This window comes from Eleginops maclovinus, chromosome 7, assembly GCF_036324505.1.
Source record: "Eleginops maclovinus isolate JMC-PN-2008 ecotype Puerto Natales chromosome 7, JC_Emac_rtc_rv5, whole genome shotgun sequence".
NCBI classification, from domain to species: Eukaryota; Metazoa; Chordata; class Actinopteri; order Perciformes; family Eleginopidae; genus Eleginops; species Eleginops maclovinus.
Genome location: NC_086355.1, coordinates 4,440,745 through 4,460,275, shown reverse-complemented (window position 1 = coordinate 4,460,275; position 19,531 = coordinate 4,440,745). Strand labels below are relative to the sequence as shown.

At 40.6% G+C, this 19,531-nt stretch overlaps 1 protein-coding gene and 1 long non-coding RNA gene across 3 annotated transcripts in view; one reads left to right on the top strand and one right to left on the bottom strand.

The window, feature by feature from the left end:
* The window catches only part of LOC134866920 (uncharacterized), an 11,674-nt gene extending 10,556 nt beyond the window's left edge, over positions 1–1,118 (top strand). Inside the window, exon 3 of the long non-coding RNA XR_010166089.1 lies at positions 143–1,118. This is a non-coding gene — a long non-coding RNA (uncharacterized LOC134866920). The remainder of the gene's footprint in view (positions 1–142) is intronic.
* Positions 1–19,443, bottom strand: part of mphosph8 (M-phase phosphoprotein 8) — a 23,109-nt gene extending 3,666 nt beyond the window's left edge. Inside the window, exons 1-11 of one of the 2 annotated variants that reach the window (XM_063887132.1) lie at positions 19,228–19,443; positions 15,099–15,260; positions 13,849–14,901; positions 13,214–13,310; positions 12,828–13,088; positions 12,243–12,365; positions 11,803–11,891; positions 1,416–1,556; positions 1,059–1,145; positions 478–632; positions 117–268 (exon numbers count right to left, since the gene is read on the bottom strand). In XM_063887132.1, the coding sequence (XP_063743202.1) occupies positions 117–268; positions 478–632; positions 1,059–1,145; positions 1,416–1,556; positions 11,803–11,891; positions 12,243–12,365; positions 12,828–13,088; positions 13,214–13,310; positions 13,849–14,901; positions 15,099–15,260; positions 19,228–19,332 (2,425 nt within the window). In that variant the 5' untranslated portion in view covers positions 19,333–19,443. Of the gene's footprint in view, positions 1–116; positions 269–477; positions 633–1,058; positions 1,146–1,415; positions 1,557–2,599; positions 6,587–7,285; positions 9,612–11,802; positions 11,892–12,242; positions 12,366–12,827; positions 13,089–13,213; positions 13,311–13,848; positions 14,902–15,098; positions 15,261–19,227 lie in introns of those variants that run through there. The other variant, XM_063887131.1, reaches the window with a different exon arrangement.
* Between the last annotated feature and the right edge of the window lie 88 nt (positions 19,444–19,531).

The following is a 19,531-nucleotide window of genomic DNA, read 5'->3' as shown; positions in this document are numbered from 1 at the left end:
ATTTTGTCGTCTATAATATACATAAAAGAACCTGATCTTAAACGCAATATCAGTTGAAGGTAGTGGTTGGTTTTACATCACTTGACAACCTCCAAATTAAAGTCTGTGTGATTTACCTTCTTGTTGTGGCTGCGACTTGAAGCTGAACTCCAGCGAGAAGTCGGGGCCCTCACAGAGCCGGTGGCAGGCGAGAGGGAAGACGGGCTCCAGCAGCACCAGGCGAGACTCAAAGAACGCTCTGATGGCGTCCTCTGCTACACTGGAGAGCCTGAGAGACGCAGAAACAAACCGAGTGAGAATACAGGATGAAAACACCAAAACTAAGGGAGTCTATAAACTGCTGTGAAACCAAATGTCCCTGGCAAGGCTGTACTGAGTCAAGTTTAGCACTCCTGTTATACCTGGTGCTTATTGCTCAGTATTTGTAATATTATTAGCATTCTAGTGTTTGTCTCTCCCGTCCAGCTGCAGACTCACATGCTGATGTGGTCCTTGATCAGGTCGCACACCATCAGGTTGTTGCCGAGCTTGGCGAAGTACATGGCAGCGGTCTTGTTTTTGGACATGATGTTGCAGTCAGCTCCGTATTCCAGCAGGAGGCGCACTACGTCAGCATTCCCTCTTTTGCAAGCCTGGAGTGAAGGAGAGTAAATATATACTGAAAGTCCCACTTACAGACCCTACTACTGTCAATCACTCAGGATAAGATGCCTTACAGGAGCCTTCAATCTGCATGTTTCATCACCTTTACTTTCATTTAAACCGTTTTTAGATGCAGTCAGAAAAGAGTAAATGATGTTTCCCATTGGTCTGACTGCTAAAAACATGTCAAGCTACCTGGTTTTTAAAATTTGATTGCAAACTTGGTAAATAAATAGCCTAAGTAATGAATCAAAATGATAATAAATGATAAACAAAATCAACAGTAATCATATTACTTATAATTGACTATGTATGCTTAATAATTTACATTTCCAAATGAACTATAGTACATTGAAAATGTGGGTTGTTTTAGTTCTGAGTGTGTGTGTGTGTATGTGTGTGAAATGCAGCATTACCTTCATCAGGGCCGTCTCCCCACTGAGTGTCTGAGCGTTGACGTAGGAGCCCGCCTCCAGCAGGATAGCAACGGTTGTCAAAAAATTCTGACAAGAGGATAGAAATAAAGGTGTGTGAAAAAATACCCAAAAAGTGATGAGGAGGTATGATGTTGATACGATCACTAAAACGTGTCTGAAATTTGTGAAAACTGTTCTTAAAGATGAAATAAAAAACATAGTTTGGTGTTGAAATGATGCTGCAAGTTTGGCATGTGTGTACTTTGAGTCAATGTACTGTAGAAAAGAGGCAGCATAAGAAATGTCCTGAATGAAATATAGCTGGATGGTGGAATTCTCGTCTTAAGAGGCCGTTACCTTTTCCGCAGCGTGCATCAGCGCCGTGGTGCCGTTCTTCTGCCGCCCATTCACCTTCACCCCCTTCTTTATCAGCAACCTGAGGATGTCATCCTGCCCCCCTGCTGCTGCCAGCATGCTCAGAGACATACCGCTGACATCCTGCGGACAAACAGACAAATATAGAGCTACGTGTCACAGACGTGGGAGGGAAATTAGCACCTATGGATTTTTAATTTGCAGTTCGTAATGTTTCACAGGGGAAGAGGGGGAATCACTTCAACTGAGCTAAAAGGTACCTGAGCCTATGTTCATAATCTCAGAACTAACTGTGATGGATTTTGAGCGATAAACAAATCCCAAATATTTTAGAAATGTTGTTTTGGACAGAGGCTCACTGCTCATTTTTACATTTACGACATAACGGCTGAAATTTGCATTTTAAAATTCAGAAAACTAATTTCCGTTTTAAATTAATTATACATTAATCCCTTGGTGGAAATTCATGTTTGATATAATGTGTTGATGCATGAAAAGTGTTACGGTTTGTCATTGATGTTGCTTTTCCAGATAATCAAAATCATTTAAAAATATTTCTTATTTTGTCATCTGTAAAATAAGCTGCCTGCTACACCCTTGACAGATCGACACACAGACAAATAACCATTCACACACGCGCTCCTTGTACACACAGAGGGAACCTGAACAGGACGGGGAGAAAATGCAACACACAAAGGCCCCAGTCAGCTGCACGTTTCGGATCCAGAATCTTCGCTCCCTGAGGCGACAACCCTGACCATTCAACTTGAGCCAGGGCCGTTTTTCTTGTGTGATCTTATTTAGTTTTGTGCTCAGGTTTCCTACTGAAATTTCTTGATGACTATTTGAAGGATTGCAGCGAAATTAATTAGTGCCTTGAGGATAAATTGATATGACTAAGGTGATCAAGGTTTTTTCTTTAGCAGCACAAACAGGTACAAATATTCACTCATTTCCTTTAAATGTATCTTCAGCTCCTGAATGGATTGGCACAACATTTTGTACAAACTTTCATACTCACCAAGACATGAGTCCTACGAATCCTGGCAAACACTAGCACACTAAACAAGATAGTGAGAATGGCAAAACAGTATACCTGCTAACCACTAGCACGATAGCAGCTTTACACTTTTTGAACACAAATACAGTCTTTTGATAACAAACTCTTTACATTTTAAGTCAAGAAGCATTTTATTGTACAAGCTGGAGTTATAAGTTCCTTACAGTACTTGATCATAAGCATTAGGAGAAGGCAACATAATTACAACAGGATGAAGAGTAGCACGCACAGTGTGCTCATACAATGAGAGGAAGTTATAACTATACAGGGAAGCGTTGCTTTGCAACACCAAACAGCAACTCTAGTGTCTGATTGAAAATTAAACATCTGTAGACACTTCCGCGACTTTCGGAAACTATACAAGGAAAACCTGTTAGCCTTGGTGTGACTGAGCCAACACGGGTTACATGACCAGGTCAGGGCTTTGTTTGTCTGATGCTCAGGGCTTCGGGATGAATGGGTAAACAATGGTTATTCTAAAACAGATTCACTACAGTTGGAAGTCAGGACCACACAAACAGTTTGGACAAACAGCAGTGGTGCTTTCTGTGTAAATCAGGGGTGTCCAAACTTTTTTCACCGAGGGCCATATACAGAAAAACATACGGAGAGCTGGGCCCCTTCTAGAGGCGAACATTGCCTCATAAGTTAAGTTATAAGTTAGCAAAACAAATCAAATGTAGGTGAATAATGCGCGGTACTTGAAAACACTTTCAGAAAAGAACAGTCTACATCCCGTCTCTCTTTAGGGTTTCATTCATTTTGTTTGCAGCTCATTCCTTAAAACAGGAGCCTCAGATTGCTGATAATAAGAGTAAACATGAAGGTTAAATTTTAAGCTGGTTATAGAATTAAGTTATTGGGCTTTTTTTTAATCAAATAAGATTTGTTAGAAAATGTTTTAAATTTTAAATGACTGAATTTATTTGAAAATTAGGCTCATTAATATATCTGAACATATATATTTGAGAAGTACAAAATAAGACAAGCAAAGGTTAATTTGTGGGTCATATTGCATTATACTTTTAGAATTTGCAGAGGGCCGATTCAAAATGGCCTGCGGGCCGCAGTTTGGACACCCCTGGTGTAAATCATCATTTCAGCTTCCTGATCACAAAGACATTTAATTAACGACTGCAGAAGACGTGTTATTTTCTGAAGTCCTAAAAAGGACGTCTACACAGCCGACTGACCAGACCCAACATCAGATTTAAACCTGTGAATAAACTCTTCAGTGACCATGTTTAAACCTGTGGACTGTGATCAGCAATCTGCTATTGCTGATGTTGATTTCAGGTTGAACCGGTGTTCGGTTTCCTGCTTTAAACCTGGAAGATGGTACGAGAGGAACAAAGTTAAGTTCAGCTTAAAAATAAAATGTGCATTCTGTGGGCTATTAAAGAACTCCCTTTCAGTCAAAGGTGAAATATTAATTTACTTGAACATACATTTTTATCTATTGGGAATTAAAGTGTTTCATTCATTGTCCGTCTGTTACCCTCAAACTTTACCTATCCTTTTGGATTTAAAAATAGTGTCTCATTTATGAAGTGTTTTTATTCTTGTCATATATTTATTTAAGGCAATCTTATTTTGGCTACTTGATATTAATATCTAGATAGTAAAAGCTTAAAAGGAAGTACGACTACTTAGACAGATGTAGTGTATAAACCTCAAATCAGAGTATAACAAAAATATAATAAAGTAAAATGTTCTGCACCGTTTCTTTATAGTGATACAAAAATACAACAACAAAGCTCACAGCAGCTTATTAACACACATAAAACAAAACAAAAAAGCTTAAACACGAGAAAACATTAAACAAGATTCATGGTTAGGTGAGAGGTAAACACATGGAGCTCCTTATTCTCTAACATCAGCAAGGAAGGTATGCCATTACTGCTGCAGGCTATCAGGGGCCATCTACAATTATAGGCTACTGGCTGAAGAAAGAATACAGCACACTTGGGGCGGGCATTTGGGAATTATGAAAAGCAAATCTACCCACATCTATCATGTTGGAGGGACTGGATGCAAATATTTGCTGGTAGGTTTTCCATTTCTTTTATGATCATCAAAATCCATAAAAATGTTACTGAAAACAGTACAGGCAGGAAGATAGGGGTTTCAGGAGGTTTTGACTTAAAGAGTACAAATCCCTCTGGAAATGTCTCACTGAGGTCACCCTCATGCCCTGGTTACGGTGGCTGATGAGTCCCAAAAATATTCAGCTTTTGCTTTCACAATTTTTTCACATATCATTTGTTTGAAATTGTCAAAGCGTGTTTAGGTGCCACAGTGGCTTCATCCCACAGCCAGTGACTAGCTGCAGGTTGCAAATCCTGGAAAAATGTAGGTTAACATTTACGAAATGATAACACAAATTAGAGAACTTTCCAGAGATCAAACCTGTGATGATTGGACAACATGACAGAGTTACATAACTGACTGTGTCATATACTATCGAACCATCTTAAAACATTACCATCATCCTTTTCCTAAAGCCAAAGCTACAGTACAAACGTCCTTAGTTCGACCCATTTAGCGTATAGTCATGCAACAGTACACTTGGTCCGGTGGACATGATTCTTAATACTTGAGGAACTTTTTAAAAAGTGTGACTAAAAGAAATGCAGGACCGTCTATAATCATCACGATCTGTATGGCCACTGAAGCCAAAGTTCACGGACGACGAACATTTTACAACAATTCACTGCTGAATTATTAAGGTAAAAGCTATAGCCCTCGCACAGCTCTAAAATCATACTGATCATTTAATGCTTTTATCTGAAGTCCATTATAAATATTTACAGGGACAGATAAACAGGACCATCCCACTCCGTGTTTGGATTATTCTGTGTCTCTGGTTCCCGTTCTTCACTTGGTTTGGAGGCCACAACAAGCCCTCTTCTTTTAAAAGACTGAATTGAGTTATGTACAAAATACTTCACATCCCTCCACGTTCTGCTGTTTAAGGCAGGTTCAGCAGCTAAACATGCATCACAATCCTTTTTGCCTGGCACTTTGACAAGTCTACAGAAGTCTCCCAGCTGACGCCTCACCGCATCCTGTTCCACCTTGCTCCACAACCTCTTGTTTCTCTTTTGAGGCTTGTCAGCTGGACTGACTTGTCTTCCTGTCGTGGACCCACTTTCCTTTCCAACTGGTGTTCGGTCAGGAACAGCCGTTCTATGAACTGTTGGGACAACCTGAGCAGTTGTAGGAGCCCTAGGTGGTGGTTCTGTGGGGTACGCAGGTGTAATCGCATTGTTCAAAGGTGTGAAAGAAGATACAATAGGCCTACTTCTCTCATTTATAGGTGAGAACGCAGTAGCCATTGGTGCAATTGTGTTCAACGGCGTGAATGTAGGAACCATTGAGGTGCTTGCAGCGGTAAAGGTGCTAAAATGAGGAATCATGGATGAACCTGTATTGTCCTGTGGTGAATACACAGAAGACACTGACATACTTGTGGCATTCTGTGTATACGAAGGGGACAATGGCATTATGATGTTGTTCTCCGATGTGTATGCAGGAGGCATTAGTGCATTTGTTGTGTTGTGTGGAGTAAATGTAGGAACCACTTGTGTATCAGTAGCGTTTAATGGTGTGAAAGTTGAAATCAACGGTTGACTTGTAAGGTTCATGTTTGCACTAGTAGAGCACAAGGAAGCATAAGTAGAAGTCATCTCCTGGGAGAAATTGGTTGATTCCATTGTCATGCAACAACTTGTACTTTCCGTCAGGTGATCTGGATTCACTGTTGTCATATTACACACAACGTTTGAGTCTTCCAAATCTTTCTCTGTGGTTTGGACTCCACCTTTCGACCTCTGTGGACTCTCATTTATATTCCCGTCAGATTTATGGTGGTTAATTCTCCTCCGTATTGTCTGCAGTGTGTTATGTACGTAGTTTTTGACGTCGGTCCAAGACCTCCCAGAAAGATCTGGTTCAGCAGCTATGCAAGCATTGCACTCTTTTTTGCCTGGAACCTTCAACTCTGTGATAAATTCACACAAGTAACGCTTCACTGCGGCCTGCTCCCACTCACTCCAGGGTCTTCTCTTTAAAGTGGGCTTCTCTACAGTTCCTGAAAAGATAAAGAGTGTATCATGGTTACACAAGGGAAATAAAGAATGCATTAGCCTCTCAAATTTGAAGAGATAAATGTATGTAAACTCTAGAGCTTGACAGTTCATTCCTGATCTTAGAAAAAGGGAGATTTTGTTTAATGAGCTGCTGTTTTTATGTTCGTCAGATTCAAGTTAGTTGTTCTGGAGTATTTGTCAGAGCCTGGGGTGTCTCGTTTTTTATGCGCTATTTTTAGCAGGAGCGCCTTGGTTGAAATCATTTAAACTCAGACCAGAAAAGCTTCTGACAAGATGGGCCCTCTGTAGTGGCTTAATGTTTACCTAGGCAATCTGCAAAACCTATTTGAACAAATTATGGCCTCAACTACTTAACTAACATTAAGGACTTCAAACGGACTAGCTTTTAGCCAATATTCTTCTACCCTGTTTTGTTAGATAAGTAATGCAAAGGCCAAGGACAGGTGAAGGCAGAAGGCTTACTACAACAAAAAGGCAGCTCATTGCGTCCAAGCTAAGTAAAGTAAAGATTGTCAATTTCTCTTTCAAATAACATCACAAATTAACTGTCAAGTTCTGGAAGTGATCACAAGTCAATCTACTGATTAAGAGAGTGTGATAAGTAGGGTAAATACAGACTGGAACTTCAAACCAAAGAACACATGAATGCAACACAATCCTAAATAGCAAAAGGTACTGACCATCTCTTGCAGTGCTGGGTGGAGTTGACGGAATCGTTTGATCCACTTTGAGTAGTTGTTGGCTCAATTCCTCCAGCTGTGATGCATTTTTGGAGGGACTGTAACACTCCTGGCTACTGCTTCCCAACATCTTGGACACTTGGTCCACTTCGTGTTCACTCAGGCTCATGAGCTGCCAGCAAATGGCAATTTGCTCTCTTAACGATGAGCACAGAAGTGCTTCAGGGTTTTTTACTCCACATTCCATTGCGGACCTCCGGAAACAATCCAATGCTCTGATGAAGGATGGACCTTCAGTCCGCGCAAACAGGTATGGGTTTGTTTTTGACACACCTGCTTGTTCTCTATTTTCAATGAGCAAATCGATTGATAAAACCATTCTCTCCGTGAGCAGAACCAGCATGTTCCTCCCGAACTGACCCTCTAGTTCTAATCTGGTGAAACTGCTACCAAGGTCCAGCTCCAGTTTAGTGCTTTTTCTAATTTGATCTGCAGAGGGCATGAATGTTCCCCTACTCTTCTTATTGTAATTTTGCAAGAGCAATCTACCAATATTTCCTACCCTACTTCTGTTGAACAAACACACATCTGCAAGGGTGGCCTCGCTGAGCTTTTTCCAATTTGACAAATTAGGACTTTCCTTCAGCTCCTTCCTTGCTTCTTCTTCTTCCCCCGTGATAAACGTGTGGAGTTTCATCAAATCTTCTGTCACAGTTGATTTGTCCACTTCCACTTTCTTAACATCTTGCTTTTGGGATAACGCGAGAGCCTTGCGAGAAAAACATTCACTCCACTTTGTATCGAGAAGTTGTATAAACTTTTTTACTTCACTTTCTGTTTCACTGTCCTCTGTCATGCGGCTTTCCCCAAAAGCTATTTCTGCAGCACGTTTCAAGGAGTAGCGAATCTTTGAGACGAGGGAAATTGTTTTAAACTTACTGGAACTGGGGTCAAAGCCACTGAGTTTTTTGGCCCCTTCAATAGCTAATCCAAATCTGGAAGGAATGCATACTTCATGCAGGTACTTTACGCTGCCGTCAAGCTCATTTACAGCGACTACAAATCTTCCTAGTTCCCTCATCTTTTGGGCAATATAAGCAAACTGAGACTTGTCATGGTCATACTTGGCAGACAATGCATTTCCATATTTACAAATAAGGGGGTCATTTCTAACGTGCCTTGAGATGTCATCTTGATGCATGATGTGGATGATTTCCTCGCAGCCACCAATTAAGAACTCTGACATTGGAAGCAGCCGGGAGGCAGCACTATGGACTCTGCTCTTCTTGCTTTTTTCAGAAGATTTCTGATCGCCCTTTCTGGCCTTACATGTCCGCTCATGCCTCCATAAATCTGTTTTGCGATAAAAAGCAAAGCAGTGCTGGCAAGGAAGGAAGTCACGTACTGATACGCTGGGATTTTTAACCTGTTTCTTGGTGACAATTTCCCCTTCGCCACTTTTGAGAACTTGACAATTATGTTCATAATCTCCTTTATTGCGAATTTGGTCGAGTAAACTCTGTCTAACTCTGGAGCCTTTGGGAAAGTGTATTGCATGGGCAACATCTGTTTCCTCTGCATGTCTTCTTTCCAAGTGCTTTGCAAGCTGGGTATAAGCGATTTTGCAATATAAACAGAAGTGCTTTTTACCCGACTCCTTTTTTTCATTATCCGCTTTTGCAGGTTTCAGTTGAATGACTTTCTTACTGGATCGAGCTGGTTGTTTCCTCTCCACATATCTTCTGCGACTCCATGGTCGTTTACGAATCTCCTTTGTGCTTGACTGAACGGTATCTTTACCGTCTGATTGACCTGCCTCTGCATGCTCTGCCTCATCAATCGAGCGATTTGAGTCCTCAGGGGCAATGCCATTTTGTTCTGTATTGTCATCGTTTCTTGTAAGCAGCCCTTCTGTATTTGTGTCATCTGGATGAACAAAGTTCAAACTCATTTCACTTGATAAACAACCATTTGCATCCTCTGACATCTCGTCTTCCTGTGCTTGCTTCTGGTCTTCCTTTCCTTGACTTTCTTGCTTGGCAGCTGAATCAGAAGCAGCACAATTTGATTCCGTTATATCCTTTCCACCATTTGGGATCAGTTCATTCTGCCTCAATATCAGTTGCTCAGAGTTTATACTGGCAGGGCAGCTTGGCATTTTATCTACCTCCATACCTTGTGGGAAATTCTCTTTTACTCTTTGAGTACCCTCGTAATTTCGTGCACTGTCAAGGTCAGAAGTCAACCTAAGAGCATCACTCGAACTTCTCTCTTCAATCAAGCTCCTCTCTCCTTCAAATGACCTCGCCTCACCAATAGTACAAGCCTGCAAGAGAACAAGTATATGTAAGACTCATTGCCAAACCAGATTCCATGTATAATTTACTGAGTGAACCTAAAGCACAGACCCGTTGAATGTGGGGTAAACAAAATAAAGCTACATTTTAATTTGGGTTGTTAAGTGATTGTAAGTCAGGCAACTCGTTTTTGGTCTTCTAAACATTCTTTGCACCTTGGCTATGCCCCAGCGAGATCCAGGCTCATTCAAACAGATGTCAATGCGATGGCCACACACCAATTTATAGCCGTACATCGGTATCAAAAGACCTTTAACACCTCTCAAGTCTCCAGTACAAAAACCACATGTGACCCATTCGAGAACAGTTAATGGCTTTATTGGATCAAGCAGCATTTTGATATTGTGAATATCTAACCAAGTATATGTAGTCATGGCGTGTTGGATGAAATGCTACATGAAGTGAACAGAATATGCACTGACGCTAGACCTACATTGACGTCTTGCATTTAAAGAAAAGGTCATTTTTTATGTTATGAACAGTTTTTCAGGCTTAGCATAGCGGTGTTTCTCCAGTAAAATATGTAAAACGGATGACTAGGTACAGACGCAAAACACTTTACTGGTGTTCAGCCATTTTTAAGATGGGAAAATTAAAAAGATGTTGAATAAATGATAGTATCTGCTGCACGCTGGCTGCACATGATAATGATTATGATACATCTGAGAGCATATACAGTCTGTACCTGCTTCATAGAGATCATCTTGTCCCAATACTTCATGTTTTCAGTGTCTTCTTCCATTGTCGTGTTCACTGCAAGGAAAGATGACAAGACAGTCTCTAATGTGCACACATCATGAATAAACAATGTTGAATGAATAACATGTCCAAGTTATTAAGGCACAATACACTAGCTGCTAACACAACGAGCAATTAGAGCAATTTACTGTAGTGCAGATTCTTGTTAGCTCTTAACATGTTCTGCTTGTACCACGACAATACAGTTCACGTTGAAAGCTATCAAAACATTAGATTTATAATTAGACTTTTACTGATTACCACACAGCTGTCCATGCTTAACAAAAAGGTATCGTAATCAAATGGTTACATAAAAGAATATTCATACTATTGCAATATCCCTAGACATATGTGATACGTTTGATTTGATAAAACATGTATTTATTTAATGACACACTCTTACCTGGGTTTGTAGCAGAAGTGAAGGTGATTTGGAGTTGTGAAGAACATCTTGATGGGCTCAATTATTAGTAAGAACGTTAAGTCTGAGGATTGAGATCTTGAGGAGAGAGAAGCCTTGGAGTACCGTTTTCTGTTTGGGTTCATTGTTTACATCCATTGGTTGTAACGGTATGAAGTCATCTCTGATTCAGCATGTAGCTCTAATCAAGAATGTTCACAGTAAAGAATTTAAATTTGATGTGTGACGTACAATTATTTGAGGGTCTTTAAATATTCCAAAGAGTTTCCATAGTTCTTAAAATGCAGTCAAATCACAAACACATGATGAAAAATGTCTTGAAGCACAACTTTTGACGTGATGATCCAAGATGGCTGCCCGCAAAGACGCAACGATCCAGTGCTTTATTTTTCGTCTTCGAGTATAACGTAGCGATATGTCACCTCAAAAAATATGTTCTAGTAAACAAACACTATGTGATCATCTGACCCCCTCCCACCACTACTTAAATTTCACCTCCATGTTGCCAACAGAATCGGCTTGGCAGTAAATTGTTAAGGTTTCAAAAATCTACCCAACTCTAGTCATAAAGGTCAAGGTTTTGTTATCAATGGTCTAAAAATGGTCTCACGTGAGGACATTGCACACGGAACAAAAGCAATTCATGTGCAACCTTTGTTCGTGTGCAACACATTTGATTCCCTTTGAGCAAAATGTAATGTCATTTAACTCGACGTAAGTTCAACATTTTGTACGAAGATGACACGGCCGAGCAAGTCTTAGACTTTTTATGCGTTTTTTTCATCCCGACCTCACACACACTTCCATACATACACACACTGGGGGCCACCAAGGTGCTACTGTAGCTGTAACATTTTTTTTAAATGTGCATTTTTCTTTGAATTGAAGAACCAAGAAGCTATAATAAAATAAAGACCACACAATAAAAAGCTACATCGTAGATTGGGTTATATAAAATGAACTGAAACAAAACAAAGCATTCTGGAAGGGAAGGAACATACCTCCTGGTCCAGATTGTAGTCCTCTTTGGAATTAAGAGCCAACTTTACAGCCATGTAATCTCCACTCTTCACAGCGTCCCGCAATTCACCTGACGGGGCACGAGACAGAGTTGAAAGAAGGTTAACATTGAAGATATCAAAGTCAAACATCGAAACAATATATTGCGGAAAAAGAAACAACTAATATTATCATCCGTTAAAAAAAAGAGAGACTGTTTGCATATTTTTTACGTTACCTAACTTTTACTTGTTATTAGCAGGCATGGAAGCATTACTTTTTTGTAGACGTTGTTAATGCTGGCCTGTTATGTTTATAGTTTGCCTTCAATAACTTTGTTCCTGAAATGTTTACAACTCCTTGAATGCTTCTAGATAGCAGCAGCAGTGACTAAAATGCCAGTGTTTAGCCAACTGTCCGAGATGTGAATGGAAATACTCACTGGGTGATAATGGAGGACCCGACAGGATCTCGTCCTCTCCGTTCAGATGTTTCTGGAAGTCGTCGAGTGTCATCCAGTCCAGGTTCAGGTCCATTCCTAGACTCAGAGTGGCTTGGCCCTTGTCTGTAAAGCACACAATGCAGACAGAGATACTTCATTAGTAGGCAGGTGGAAACTTTGCATACTGCAACTCAGTTCCTCCTCTCTGAAGATCTTTCCTTCCATGTTTTGAACTTCAATGAGTGTTTGTAGCAGGGAAGGGACCAAGTCATTGATTTGCAAGTTAAATGTTATCTTGTAAAATGAAGTTTTTGGTGAAAAAATGAAGTTGTTTCCAGAAGAGGATAAAATCTTATCAATTTCCATGTTCTTTGAAGTTTAAATCGCCTGTGTTTACGAGGGGGCTCTGGGAAATAAAGAGATTAAATTATACACTTTTCACTCGTTGGATTTGGGTAAGGTATATATTATTTCAAAATAGGTCACTAAACATTGGTGATGGTTCGGTTAAAGTAAACATTTTTAGTTTTTCAAGGTTAAAGTCATCAGATTTGTTTCATTCTCAGTGACCAATCAGAAGCGTACCAGATTTGTCAGCGCCCCCCGGTGGGTCCTGGGAGTCCTGATTGTCTTCACAAGCGATGAAGAGTCTGGTCTCGCTGTCCTCTCTCTTCTTCCTCCTGTCCTCTGCGGGAGGTTTCCTCTCCCAGCCGGGCCGCTGTGCCTCCTCGGACCTCTCTTTCCTCTCCCGGGACTCCTCTCCAGGCTTCTGCTTTGCTGGAGTCTCCTCTGCTTCCCTCTCCTCGCTGTCCAGGCTGAAGCCAAAGCTCTGGCCAGGTCTGGAGGCTAAAGGACAGCAGAGAAGTAGTCATATTTCTTGGGCGTTATACAGCCTCCACAGGCATTTATACATAATAAAAACCCCACAAAAACATCAATGTTTAGTTTTGGTGCCGGTGTGTCATGCACACCTTCTGATTGCTTGTTTTTCTCCGTCTTCTCGGACTCTGCTTTCGGACCCGGAGACTCTTTGGTTGTTTTGGGGATCTTCTCAATCTTTCCTAATAGCTAGAAGTGGGAAAAATACAATGTTAACAGCCTGTCATTTTTTATTTTAGGTAAACTCACTGGAGTAGCAAGATCCACCAAACATGAATGGTAGCAAAGGGAAATGAAATGTTCAGTATATTGCTTAATCTGCAAAAAATATGAATGAAGTCGTATCCTGACTTAGAAATGATTTACTATTACTATGAATATTTTCGGCACTTGAAGAAAGCTTCATAAAGGATAAAGGCCCAGGAAGCAAGCAGTGATTTAACATTTCATTGCCAACAAATAATGCAATGCAATCATTTATGCAACTTTTAAATCGATAAGACAACTTTTCAGAAAGCTTAAAAGCGTGTATGATGTGAAACTCTCCACCTTCAGTTATAAAGTGTGTGGCCTTATGTTACCTTACAGAGATCTTTATCAGTTCAACACAGAGAGGTCTCCAGAGTTTACAAAAAACAAATGTGTAAGATCAAATTCTTTATACACTTTTCTCAAATTAAACCAACATGCAACCCATTTTTGAGAGAGGGAAAGATTTACACTTCACCTTTGTGGGTTTGCTGCTGGTCTTCTCTGGGGGGGCCTGATGCCCCGGCTGCCTGCGGGGGGCCCGGTCTTTGGCCTCGCAGTTTAACAGGAACTTCTCGAACAGGTTAGTGGAGCCTGTAGAGTCCTTCGGTCCCAACACCTCCTCTTTAACCACCACCTCCTCCTCCTTTACCTTGACGCCGACAGCTGCTGTGACCGAGGAAGAGGAGGACGTTGAGGATGTGGAGGAGGAGGGGGCTTTGGGGAGTGCAGACGTGCTCTCTTGTCCTTTGCTCTTGGCTTTCTTATGTAAGATGGAGCTATCGCTGGAGTCTGAGTGTAGAGCGGTTTCCTCTCTGACTTTAGAGGTGAGGCTCTTCAGTTTTAGGAGGCTGATTTCTTTCTGAGCGGCGTCGGGCTTTTTGCTCTTTTTGTCATGGATGAGGTCTTTAATGCCCTGCAGCCTCACTTCCAACCTCCCCTTGGTCAGTTTGGACTTGTCATCCACGCGGGCTTTTTCTGCCGACTTTGTCACCATATCTGTTGATGCATTATCGTCCACTTGGGACTCTGACGGGCCATCACTCAAGTTCTCTTCCAGCGGTGCAGCGGCCTCATCTTCAGAGGTTTCTACCTTCCTGTCCTTCTTCCCTTTCCTCTTCTTCCCCTCTTCTACCTTCTCTTTCTTTAGTTTTGCTCCCTCTTTGCCCTTTTCCTTCTTGTGTTTTTTGGAGGGAACAGGTTCATCGTCCTCATCTTCTGACTCAACCAGATGCTTTTTCAAATCAGGCTTTTTCTCCTTGGCAGGAGAGGGTGAAGTCGGGGCTTTCTCATCTTCTTCTTCTACTCCTTCTTCTTTGTCCGTCTCTGGGGCCGGGATAGGCCTTAACTGCTCCTTTCTTTTCTCTTTCTTCTTCTTTTTCTCTTTTGAAGGTAGTTCCTCCTCTTCTTCTTCTTCTTCCTTTGCCTTTGTCTTTTTCTTCTTCTTGAGAGGTGCCTCTGTGGGAGGGTCTTTGTCACTGTCGCTGTCAGAGTTTGCGTCAAACACATCGCTCTTTGAAGGCAGAAGTTTCTATGAAAAGGAAAGATAAAGCACAATAAACTTTATATATTATTTGTTGCCATCTAGCTTAGGCAACATGAATTTAAAAAACACTAGGGGATTCACAGGACCCCACAAGTCCAATGGTCTACTCTGATCATGTCTCTGATAAAACCCAGTGTTTTTCTGAAAAGGATGGCCATACATCTATTCACGCTTAGACTTACCGGGGGCTTCTTGGCTTCTAACTCTTTCTTGGCCTTGATCTCAGCCATGGTCTTCTTGAAAGCTAAGAGGACCTCACGACAGTCCTCCAAGTGGGCCTCTGGTTCCCAAGTGTCATCGTCCGAGCAGTAGTTCTTCCACCGGACTCTGTAGAGAACTTCCCCCTGAAAACAGAAAGAGGGGATATGAACCTCCAGCATTAAATCAACATCTTAGGCTTGACTTCAGATACTCTCTTAAATGTATTATTTCCACTTTCCATGATAGGACGTACTCATGTTCTGAAGATGAATATTCTTCCTAACTTCCTGTACCTTTTCCAATCCATCCCACTTGCTCCCCCTGGTCATTTCTTTGATAAAATGAGAAAACTTTTTTGTAATTCTATTTGGAACGGTAGACGCTCAAGACTACGCATGACCCTGTTGTACTTACTGTATGACAGAGGCGGGTTAAAACTCCCTTTCCTACAGGGATATTAGTAAGAGCAGCCTCATATTGGTTTGAACATCAGTCACCGCTGTTCTAGATAAGGATGGAGGAAACCACAACTTCTAAAATCCCCTTACAGCTCTACCTTTACTCTGCAACTTTAGCCACTGAAAAAGCACACCGCGAACCCCATTGTCAGAGATACACTGATAGTAAGGCACGAGGTGTTAAGTTATCTTGGGGAAAATGCTCCACTATCCTAATTCTCACCTATCTGGGGGAACAGAAACTTCCCGCCAGGTACTAGTGACCTTGGTTTTAAGTTATGGGCAGACAGAGGTATCAGTAAGATTTCAGATCTGTATGAGAATGATAATCTTTTAAGTTTTACTGAGATCAACCAAAAGTTTAGCATTGAGCCTAAACATTTTTTCAAGTACCTTCAGGTAAGAAGCTTCATAACAAAGACACAGAACTCTGTGAATCCTCCCTCACTAAATTCTTTGGAAAAGACAGTTCTGAACCATTATGGAGCAGCTGGATTAATTTCAACGTTTTATCAGATTATCAAAGATGCAGCAAAGGAATCTTCAGAGGATAAAAGATTAGCATGGTGTTCAGACCTCAATGAAAGGATCACTGTAGAAGAGTGGCAAGATATACGTCTCCAATGCCAGGTGCAAACAATAAATACAAGGTTCAAAATCCTCCAGTACAAATGGTTGATGAGAATATACTTTACTCCAGAATGATTGCATCGCATTTACCCCAATACACATAAAGGCAGTTTGTTTCACTGCCTCTGGGAATGCACCGTCATTCAAGATTTTTGGAAAGAGGTTATTACAATTGTGTCCATCTTTATTAAGGAACAACTTCCACTCTGTTCCAAGCTTTGTATTTTTGGACGTTTCCCAGCAAGCTGTACGCTTAGTAATAGCAGTAAGAAGATGGTCATATTCAGTCTTCTTGTTCAGTCGTGGAAGTCTGTTAACAGACCAAGCAAGCGAATGTGGGTTGAGGGGCTACTGCAATGCCTTGCCTTAGAAAAACTGACATATGTTATTAAAGGGAAATATAATACATTTGTAAAGATGTGGGGCTCATTTCTGGAATTTCTGGAGGGGGACGATTTCATGACAGCTTTGTAGTCTACTGTTCTTGTTTTGTTTTGTTCACTGATCACAGTATGAAGGAACACTTGTATAATGGGATATAATTGCTGTCTACCTGTGTATGTACATGCCTGCAAAAGGTCTTTTATTTTATTATTTTTTCCTTTTCTTTTTAAACCATGATGAGTAACAGTTAGTTACCAAACAAGCGATGTACCACTATCTGCATATTTGGATTTTCTTTCCTTGTTATACTTATGATGTGCCTATTTATGTGTTTTGTTTTGTGTCTTTGTATTGTATTATAAGAAAAGAAAAAAGACAATAAAGACATGCGTTAAAAAAAGAGTATTATTTAAACATGCATTTGCATTGCCTACCCCTTCACACATCGATAAGGACTTCTGGTTTGGTGCACCTTCTTCACACACACAGGGACTTTATAGCCCTTCATAACTCCGATCCACCACATTGGGCCGTAATAAACTGTCTGTTTTAATGGATGCATCTTCCAGTAGAGCTGCCAGCAGGCCAGGCTTACTTCCTTACTGCGTTTGTTTTCACTCTGCTCGGGTTTCCTGAGCTTTTCTACACAGGTGGTGGAAACCCTGTGAGGCTCTAAAAAGCCTCTTTAACAATCGGACACTAGCAGTAAGCCAAGTGTGTTAACAACTCACTGTTGCTCATATTAGCTCCACTACCTCCACGACCATGTGAGCCTCATTTTGCAGTTTCTAGTAGTCCCTCAAGTCTCCCTACGAAACAGTGGCTTTTTTTGAGCTGCTATTGACTTCATTTGCCTTTAATTTGTGGTTCTTCTTATGTGGTTAAAATTAGAGCATGATTCTTCTCACTTTGTCCAACTATTTGGCCAGAATTGGTTTCTCCTGGTTTATAAAACGCTGTCATTTGTATTTCAAAACTATACTTTGTACAAGAAATGCGTTATGTCAGTGTGTGAAGCGATGCTGTGTAAATAACGTTTATAATGACTAATTATTCAGTGACGATAGCTCTGCAGCACGAGATTTTTTTTTGCCACTGTGAATGTGTTTCAGTCTTAAAAATAGCTTGCTGTTGAGATGTGAAAACTGAATTTAACAGTTAATCTTTTGACAGAAACCTGATTAAAATGTCCAGTTAGATAAAACGCTTCCTTCCTGCTGAGTTGCTACCAAATCAACATGTTGCCTCGTCCTGATACTCATCATAAAAGCAAACACAAAATAATAAAAAGACAAGCAGCTTTGTAAACTTCATTCAAAATGTAAAAATAAACTGCACAAAAAAGTGTTTTAAAGTCATTTAATTGAGTTCTGTTTCTTTCGGGAAGCAGTTCTAAAAAAAGGAACTATCAGAAAAAAACACCACCTGTGCCATGGTTAATGTGTGTTACTCTATTATTATTAAAAGTAACTTGTTTTTTATTTATAACGATGTTCTAATGTTGGGATAATAATTATCTATCATTTAAATTAGATTTGGGAGGTTTCACTATCACTCATCTAGGGTTCATTTACCTTTCCTGCACAATCTATGCTATGATCTTCCGTTGCACTAATAACGTGACTAACAGTCCAAGTGTGATAAAATGATCATGTGTAGTCAGAGGCGGTAAAAGCACTCAGATTTTGTACTGTAGTAAAAGTAGAAGTACCTGAGTGTAGGAATACTCTTGTTACAGTCAAAATATACTTAAAAGTACCAAAACTAAAAGTAGTCATTGTTTGATTGGTCCTTTTCAGAATAATATCTCTGATATGTTTTATAATGATTGATCATTAAAGTGTTCTCAGAGCTGGTAAAGGTGCAGCTAGTTCTAATGGCTTTGTATACTGCAGGGTAGCTGCTGGATTTACTCCAGGTGGACTAAAGTCTTATTTAAGGGCTGATTATATTTACCATCATTAATCCTAATCTCTAAAGTAACTAAAGGTGTTAAACAAATGTAATAAAAGTACAGTATTTACCTCTAAATATTGTGCACTCGAAGTACAAAGCAGCATAACATGGTAATAGTCACCTAAGAACCTCAACATTTTACTTATGTATATTACTTTGGTATATCTACTTAGTTACTTTGTGTGTTGTTCATTGTTATGCATTGATGCCTTTCTGTTAAAAACACATGGTAGTGATCTGTTGTCATGCCAATAACGGCGTAACGTCAGCAGCCGTTGGTAAATACACAACATGAATTAGGCTGATTGACAGTGCTCACCGCTGTGAAAACTCCCTATGCAATATGGTTAATGCACAATACAACCAGCACTATCCTGGGGAATTGTTTTTACTTAGCTATGCATGTGTGCAAGATATTAAAAAATAACTGCAAGCTTGCAGGGCGGCCGTCCTTGGAGGAGAGGAGAGCGGACATCATGGGAGAAGTTGTGCTAAAAAGCCCGATGCTAAATGTGCACGATAGAGTCATTTAATGCATCAAAATAAACGTGAAATATACTGCAGATAGGTGTTAATGTAACGATATGTGTCTGCATGTGGTTGTAGGTGAGCTATGCACAGCAAGAGTGGAGAAAAAAGCAATGCAACCATGTTGTTAGCTAGTTAGCTTAGCTAGCTTTACCTCTTCCACCCGCATGTCGATGATACGCTCCACTTCGTACTGATCCTCCACTTCGTCTTCTTGCTCGCTGTCCGCAGGCTCTACCTTGTCAGCCTCCGCCGCCATGGCTGCGGATTTACTTCAAATTGTGCGATTTTTTTTTGTCCAGCACTGGTGAAAAAGGCCGCTTTGGCTGTGTTCAGGAGGCAAATTGTACCTGTGCTGCAGCCCCGCCCGTTCTTATCACGCAACGATGCATTCAAATGCTGCTCAAAACCTCGGGAATCCCAGACCTCACTTTTACCATTTCAATTTTAAAAGTTTT